Source organism: Chaetodon trifascialis, chromosome 24, assembly GCF_039877785.1.
Source record: "Chaetodon trifascialis isolate fChaTrf1 chromosome 24, fChaTrf1.hap1, whole genome shotgun sequence".
Lineage (NCBI taxonomy): Eukaryota > Metazoa > Chordata > Actinopteri > Chaetodontiformes > Chaetodontidae > Chaetodon > Chaetodon trifascialis.
In genome coordinates, this window is record NC_092079.1 from 13369338 (window position 1) to 13377935 (window position 8598).

Here is an 8598-nt window from a genome sequence, read left to right on the forward strand (position 1 = left end):
ACATCGACAGCCTGCAGGGTTCCTGCCCCCCGTCTGTTGACCGCTGATGCAGATTTAACCCCACAATGAGAGCCGAGCATAAGAGCATGTGTTAATGGACGCGAGCCGCTGTCATTCAATAATTCATCAGCTTGGACTCTGGAGTTACACCTCCTTTTGTGTCTGTTGTATTTTAGAAAGTGACACATGTCCTGAAGATATCTAAAGTCAGTTTATGGTCTGAGGAAATGTTCACAGAGGAACTACAAAGTGCTTTGTAAAAGATGTTAAGCAAAAGGTTTAACAACGCCTGTATTATTTGCAGCTGTGCAACAGTTGTTTATATGTGAACACATATATGATAATGATGTTAGACATAAACACTGCAACATGTCAGTATTTCCACTGTCCACCTACATTACATACGATCTGCAAGCAAACAAGTTCAATGAAGGGAATTTAATGGTATCAAAGTCCTGTTCCAGTAAATTACTGCCTTCAAAGGGGGCTTAAACAGTGGATACAGACATAAATTGGGCAGTTTGGCTTAATTTGACTCCTTCTGCCTGGTTTCTTGAAGCTTTTTTAGTTTTGTTTTATTTATTCTAGAGGTATTTTCTGGATTTTTCTATTCATAAGAGGCACTGAGACAGTTTTCTCATGCATTAAAATGACACTTCACAATTCAAATACTCAAAAAATTAATCCTGCAATCCATGTGAAATAGATGATATGACTCATAACTATAACTAGAGTAAAGCTTTTACCTCGGGATGAACAGCCCAGTCATGTATCCTTTGAAGAAAGAGCTAATAAAATCCAGTTTCTTATGACTCTGTGGATAACTCAAGCCTGTTCCCCTCATGACATCCACCAGCAGAAGCTGCAGCCTCCACCATGAACTGCAGGAGCTTCTTCTTTTCCTTTAAGATGTTTTCAGACAAGTGATCCACAGCAGCCTTCTGAAAACCTCTCCACAAACTACAAGAGAGACAGAGGAGTGTTAGGCTGATCCTCTCAGAGACTTTAAAGGGGAAGTGCACGGAGGAGGAGGAGGAGGAGGAGGAGGAGGAGGAGGAGGAGGAGGAGGAGGAGGGAGGAGGTGACAGCAGCTGTACTGAATGTCTGCTCCTGGGGATGAGGCAGCAGAGTCCGCTGACCCTTCACACACTGACTTACTGCTCTTCTTTGTACTCTTCATCTGTCAGCCCCTTTCCACCACAGTCCAGGGCTGCAGCGCTCGTCCATGAATGGAAGAGGACAGAAAGCTGTTATCACTGCAGCATGAATGATAAAAGCATTCCTCGCTAACATCAGTGGACCAGGCATGTGTTTTCCAGGAAAGAGTGTCCAACTCTGGACAACATGAACGTCTCTCAATCCTCCAAGAAGTTTAGAAATGTGGATAGGAATGAGAGTTTGGGATAGGTCTATAGTTTTGAGATAGTGGGGCGTATAAATTATTATTTTTCCAGCAACTCTGAATGGTACGAGGAGCCAAAAGTAGCATTAAAAAATAAAGAATAAACGGGCAAGATAATGTGAGTAAATACATTTAGAAATAAAAAATGTTAAGAAATCAGTACATACAGAGAAATATATTATTTATTGAACTTTAACTTTTTTTTGCAAGATGTTTTTTTCATGGGCTGCACGGTGGCGCAGCAGGTAGTGCGCGTGCCTCACAGCAAGAAGGTTGCCAGTTCGATCCCCGGGTCAGGCAGGGCCTTTCTGTGTGAAGTTTGCATGTTCTTCCCGTGCATGCGTGGGTTCTCTCCGGGTACTCCGGCTTCCTCCCACAGACCAAAAACATGCTCATTAGGTTAATTGATGACTCTAAATTGTCTGTAGGTGTGAGTGTGAGTGTGAATGGTTGTTTGTCCTTACATGTGGCCCTGCAATCGGCTGGCGACCGGTTCAGGGTGTACCCCGCCTCTCACCCATTGTAGCTGGGATAGGCTCCAGCCCCCCGCAACCCCGAAAGGGATAGGCGGTATAGATAATGGATGGATGTTTTTTCATTTATTGCATTGGGATTTACAAGTGTGTCAATCCTCTGGAAAATAAACTTTTTAGGTTTTTTGGTTGTCATCAATTAGTGGGAAAAACAGGAAGCTCTCGCCCCCCTAAACTTTTTAATAAACAAAACCTGAAGCTCTTTGAGGAATAATCTGTGAACCAACAGTTCATGTGTGTTTTTTTCAGTGGAGTCTCTGCAGCTCAAGGCTGAAAGACGGTGTGAATTAAAGGATGACCTTTTGTAAAGCCTGTCAATTCGAGCCATGCCATACTCGACGTGGGTTAAAACAAATGCTAAGACGTATTTGCTCCCTTTATTTGGCCCTGGACTGACCTGAAGGTATACATACAACAGTGTGTACGTCGTAATTCATAACATCTGTCACACGTGTCTCGTATTTACACGCAGCGGTGGATGGAGGGCCGGCGCTGACCTGTTTTTTTGGCCAAACACGGACGCCTCCTGCGCTGATAGCCCGCAGCAGACCTGGTGCTGGTGGAGATGGACGAGCTCCAGTCAGATAATGGTTTTAAACAGAAACGTTCCTGAGTGCGGGAGCATCTGGAAAGACGCTACGCAGGGAGGACAGGCTGGACGTGAAAGCACAACATCTTCACATTACAAAGGAGGAGATGGAGCATCTTGGCTTTCCTGGAACGGCCCGCCACTTAACAGTAGGCCTACATCAGCGGTGCAATCTTGATTTTTGTCATACACAGTGGAAAAATTTAATATGATGTGATTAAGTAAAGGCACAATCAGTCAGGCCTTTGCTGGCAAAGGAGATCAAAGCTATTCAGTCAAACTGGCTAACGTTAGCTTCCGGGTGGTACTGTCCTAAACTCAAACAGGCCAGAAAGTCTGCCTCCCACCACAGGTTTCTTTGCCTGCGTTGTTTTTTCTGAAACAGATGCATTTTTAATGGCTTCGCCACCTCTTCCTTCACATGTTTACCTTGGCACTAGCACCTGTCTCTCTCTGCTCAGCAGATCTGTTTGGCATCTGTTGTCAGCACAGCAGCCCTCAGAGAAAATGAGCTGTAGCTTAATGGCTCAGGCTTCAGCCCCGTAGAGGTCTAAAGGGGATAATCCTTTCAGCCGCTCCTCGCCTTTGTCTTCACACAGGCTGACCTTTGAGGCCAAACACGCTGCCGTGACAGATGAGGGAAATATCCTGCCACTGAACGCCACACTTGACAGCTGTATGACACAGCGCTGCTGAAACACTGCTGGATGAGATTTGTGCAGCAAAATTCATCTTCACCTTTTGACTTCGCACCAGACTCAACAGCGTTTTCACAAACATGATCAGAGTGCAGTTACTGCCTTCCTGTCTGGATGTGTTATGTATGGACACGTGCACATGAAGACATGCACAAGGACTGCGTGAGCTGAGGATCCAGGTACAAGGAAGAAGCACTTGTGCACAGGATACCGATGTTTTTCCTCATTGTGGCGAGAGGACAGGATGACCTGAGAGCAGAGACGGAACAGAACAACAGCACAGTTTAAGGACTGGGACAGGTTTCGCCCTGGAAACAGCAGCGGTGGTCAGACGCCATAAATTCATTCTTCGACATGCATCGAAGTACATGTCAGCAAACACCCAGCCTCACATCAATACGTCCAGCAGCCTGCCTGTATTAAAACCTGACATAGCAACAAGCAACAGAGTGGCTGTCGAGCTAATGTGTTTCCCGATTGGAGGAAACATGAGTCAGGGCAGTAAAGTCATGATAGCTCTGTTTCGCACAGTCAACAACATCCACTTGTTTCATAAAAAGCATAATTGCTCCACAGCGTCACCATGATCTGCTGCTTTTATTTCAGGACGAGGAAGATTCGGTGCTTTCTACGATTTTACTGCCATCAGGGTGGAAAACAAGTCTAAAACACATCAGACCTGCTGAAATCTAAATTTAAAGTTACCAGTAAAACATACAGCGATGCTCCGCTGCTGTTTGCTCTGCTGCAAAGCTTAAAGCAATCTGAATCTTTCTACTTTCAACAGAATGAGCGCTCTGGTGGCATTTACTGCACTTTACTCCTTTTCCTCATATATGCACACTTTCAAAATAAAGTGCTTCTTTTTAGCATTTAAAACTACAACCTAACCTAACTATGGAGTTTAAAAAGAAATATTAAGTCTTTCTCTTTGACCTGCAGAGAGTTCATAAAGAACATAAAACATTTAGGATGTTTTGTTTTGCTTATTTTTTATTTTTAAAATACTGCCTGTTAATACGCCCCCAAACAGCTGAGAAACTGAAAAACACTCTTCTCGTGTACATTTCTGTACAGATCAGACTATTTCATTGATGTTAAAGATGTCTTATTTCGGATCCATCCATCTTCACGTTAATCTGATACTAACTGGGACCCTACATGTGGTATTCGACAGCAGCACTGACTGACTTTTAATACTAGGATTCGTCTTGTAATGCTCATCAGAGCCAAATATGGTACTAAAAGCAGTACGACTGCACTCACAACCTTTACAGCTTTCTACCCTTCATCATATCTGTGCTGGTTTCACTTCCTGCTGTCGTCTCCGGCCTGACTCGCCTGCTCCCTTTACTCATGTCTGATAAAACAAATAAAACCGATCAGAGCCAAAAATGAATCTAAACAAGGAGAGAGGCCACTTGAATTCAGAAAGATTTTACAGCAGATTGCATATTTTTCTCAGATGTCAGCATGAGCCACAGAGTCTGAACTGATACACAGACAGAAATAGACGCCGGTGTAAACTATTTCTTGGATGCAGGTGAGGTTTCAGTGTTTTAAGAGGTGGTGTGGACATTAGTCACGAGATGAATTTCCATGGTTACCCAGAAGAAAGTATATTTATTTCTTGATATTTACATGTGAGTTTACATCAAAAGAGTTCATTCCTGACTGGACAGTCTGAAAGCTGGAAGACCGACAGCCTCTGACTCAGACCCTTAAAATTACAACTGAGACCAAAGGAGATTCCTCTTTTCTGTCTCGTGTTTTGTGTTTTGGGCAGGACAGTAAAAGGATGTTTCTCTGTTCACTCAGATTCAGATCAAACGAGGAACAGCTTGTTTCTAAGAATCACACGTGAAAGACGCAGCGTTTTAAAATCCTGAGGAGACGGGAAACGTGTCCTCCAGCACTGAAAAAGTCTGATCAGGAAAAGTCTGAGACATTTCCTCTCCTCCTCTTCCTCCTCCCTCTCCTCTCTTTATCGATCGGGTCTTTGGAGGCAGAACACTTTCGCCTGGTTGTCTCCTGAAGCCGTGACTGCGACAGATGCTTCCCTGCAGGACAGATGGGACGAGGACAGACACAGGTCACATCATTTAGTGAATGAAGAGAATCCAACTGTCACACGCCTCCATGAAGAACCTTCTTACTTGTTGATGGTGAAGTCGAGGATCTCTGCAGTGTGGCCGCGGTACTCAGACACCATGCTGCCAGAGCGAGCGTCCCATAAACGCAACGCGCCATCTAAACAGCAAGTGGACACCACAGAAGAAGACTCTTCCCACTGCAGGTGAACAATGCCGGCCTGGAGGAACACAGAGGGACTTCAGGTGTGAACAGCAGCTCGGCACATTTCTCACTCTAGACCCATTTGAACCGGTTTGGAAGCTAATGTCAGTCACACTGTGGTCAAACACATCTGGTTTAACATACACACTCTCTCTGCTGCTTCTCACCTCATGCTGGCACCTGTGCCTCAGGACCTGTGTTGAGAGGTCGTATATGGCCAGAGTCCCTTCCAGGTACGCCACAGCTACGAGAGGCAGGCTGGACAGGCCGAGAGAGATGAAACATTTCACTCAGCATGTCTGAAGTTGAGATTCAGGATTCTTTCTTGTATTTTTGAACGTTATTCTGATGCTCTTAGCTGCAAAGGAAACAACTTTTAGAGCCACTAAACTCACATGTTGCAGAATCCCACCGACTCCACAGAGTTGGACTCCTCTTCGTCTTTTGATCCTTTGGCTTTGCCTCCATCCACAGAGAACGAGCCGAGCACCTTCACACACACGACCATGAAACACACACACTTTAATCTCACAGAGACCACAACAACAAGCCTTCCTCTCTGTCTTCTATGACATCACGCTGACACCCACCTTCCCTGTGGCGGTGTTGATGAGCTTGGCACACCCGTCCACTGACCCCGTCAGCACCAGAGAGCCGTCCTTGTTGCACGCCAGGCAGGTCAGCGCCCCCTGGTGTCCGTCCTGACCTGTTGAACGAGACAAACCCTTAATGCAACAGTGATGAAGATTCTCTCACTCATACTACTTATAAAAAGATCCTTAATGAACAAACACATCATGCTAATAAAAAAATACTTTACAAACAGCTTCAGATGGAAGAGGAGAAGAGAGACGAAGCTGCCAGACTCACCTTTAATGACATGGATGGCGTTTCCTTGCTTCAAATCCCACACGCGTACCGTGCCGTCCTCGTAACCCACCACGGCCCGTTTGCCTGGAGGAAAGTTTCAAGTTCATTTTCCACAAGACTTTGAAAGATATTATGGCTCCATCACCCGATCACTATTGCCCAAATGACGTAACCAGCACAACGTGGCAGCACCAGTATCTGGACTGGAAGTGGCGTCTCGTCATCCACCTTTATGTATTAGTTTCAGTGTGTGTTCTGAGGCCAGTATCAAGAGTGAAGTATGCAACGTGGCTTTTCATTGTAATTTTCAACCCTCTAACTACTTTTTGTGAGTGACTCTGTCTTGTTTTCCCATTCCCTCACCATCAGGAAGGACTTTGCCGCTGGTGGCTTGGCACGCAGAACTCTGGAAGGTTTTACAGTCGCCCGAGGGGATCTTCCACATCCACACGTTGCCGTCGTCTGTTCCTGCCAGCAGCACTGGAGCGCAGGGATGCCACTCCAACCACTGAGGAGGAAGCAGGGCAGACGGCCATGAGTTAACAGCTATGTTACACACAAACACCGATTATTTCCCTCTAATTTCCACTCCAGTTTTCTACTAGTGGCCAGTGAGTTGGTCTTATAATTGGTGTGGCTTGTGTGCCTTGCTAAAGGGCAACTCAGCACTGGTGGTTGAGGAGGGGGGGGGGGGTCTAATCATTCACTTCCTCCACAAGGCCACAAAACCCAGTCTGAGCGGTCATCATCTCATATTTCCTCATAAATTCCTTCAGCGCCAATAAAAAGCTTCACACAAGCGCTTACAGATGCACAAACCAAACACACACACACACACTGTGCTGAAGCTCTCACCTCCAGATCTCCCACTTCGAAGGACCAGATCTCCTCTTTGGCTCCGACCTTCCAAACTTTAATCATGCCGCTCATGTCACCCGTCGCCACCAGAGAGGAGTCGTGGCTGAACACGGCACATGTCACAGAGTCTTTGTGACCTGTGGACACAAAAGGGAAATATGTTTTTTATAGATCCCACATAAGTTTGGTGAATTATTTTACAGTAGATCCTAAATAATCCAGTTCTGTGCAGACACACTGGCAACTGGCAACAGCAAGCCTAAGCTACTCAAATGTAGTGACTGCAGGTGTAACTGCTGTAAGTGTAAATCCAGCCCTCAGTCTGTAACACTCACCTGTGCACTCCAACAGAACCTCTCCATCGCCCACCCTCCAAACGAAGGCCTTATCGTCCTCTCCTCCCGTCACCGCCATGCTGTTGGTGACAGGGTCCAAACTGACACAAAACACTGAGCCTGGACAGACGAAGGGAAGAGCAACGTGAAAGTTAACAGACTGAATCCGGCTGACGATAAAGGGCGTAAACCCAAGGCAAGGTGCTACCGGTGTGTTTGGAGAAGGTAAGCTCGCTGTCATCTTGCTCCGCCTCTGCTTCCATTTCATCCTCAGTCTCCCAGCCTTCATCATCTGCGTTTGCAGGGTCTTCAAAGTCAACGTCCTCCAAGTCATCAGCCAAATCATCTGACAGCGAGAGAGAAAGAATGAAGATGGACGTGTGGATGGAGTCTAATTCCAGCTACCAGAAACACATCTAGCCTGGCACAGATTATCACAGGTATGGTAAGAGTTGTAAAGCGTTTTCCACCCACCGGGACCAGGCTCCGTATCGTGTAGATCAATAACTTCAATAATTTCCTCATCTCCGTGGAGTTCAACCGCATTTTCCTCCGTGTTGTCCATGCTGTTAGCAAGCTAAAAGCTAGTAAAACAACGGAAAAGTAGCGGTACGAAACTAGCTAACCTGACTTCAAGCTAACTCACTCTGAGCTGCTTACAGAGTCTTAACGTGATTAAGAGTTACGCTTCCGCTCACAGATGTCGCATTCAGTGTTCGGTGAATTCCGGTAAACAGTAGTTAAATGTCAAACGAACTGTCTCCCCATGTTTTCCTCACGTTGTGGTGACTGGACAAACAGACGCACACTTATGACGTAACACGTAGCCACATCCTCAGTGTCCATAGAGACGTAAGCACGGTCAGCGTTGTTTACATCCGGGTCCGCAAGATGGCGCCGTTGGACAAAGTGAGTACACGAATACTGCTTAGAAAATACTGCACGACCGGTTTGGAGAGTATTTCAATAGCACTAACACTAATATTAATGCTCAACTAAACTTTTTTTCCATTTTATA

The 8598-nt window shown here is 45.8% G+C and overlaps 1 protein-coding gene across 1 annotated transcript; it reads right to left on the bottom strand.

Annotated features, from left to right (window-relative positions):
• Nucleotides 1–4819: 4819 nt before the first annotated feature.
• aamp (angio-associated, migratory cell protein) lies at nt 4820–8380 on the bottom strand. Its single transcript, XM_070994036.1, has 11 exons — nt 8055–8380; nt 7789–7926; nt 7581–7700; nt 7243–7382; nt 6751–6895; nt 6388–6471; nt 6108–6223; nt 5913–6007; nt 5685–5775; nt 5379–5533; nt 4820–5282 (listed from the first exon to the last, which is right to left on the bottom strand). Exons 1-11 carry the CDS (start codon nt 8143–8145, stop codon nt 5207–5209), a joined length of 1251 nt encoding a protein of 416 aa, XP_070850137.1. The 5' UTR covers nt 8146–8380; the 3' UTR covers nt 4820–5206.
• Between the last annotated feature and the right edge of the window lie 218 nt (nt 8381–8598).

Excerpts from the sequence above, each read along its gene's own strand:
- aamp (XM_070994036.1), bottom strand. The coding sequence starts at position 8,145 with ATGGACAACACGGAGGAAAATGCGGTTGAACTCCACGGAGATGAGGAA. Across the intron at positions 6,896-7,242 it reads TCGAAGTGGGAGATCTGGAG|TGGTTGGAGTGGCATCCCTG; the intron begins GTGAGAGCTTCA and ends CTTCCTCCTCAG. Across the intron at positions 6,472-6,750 it reads CGGCAAAGTCCTTCCTGATG|GCAAACGGGCCGTGGTGGGT; the intron begins GTGAGGGAATGG and ends ACTTTCCTCCAG.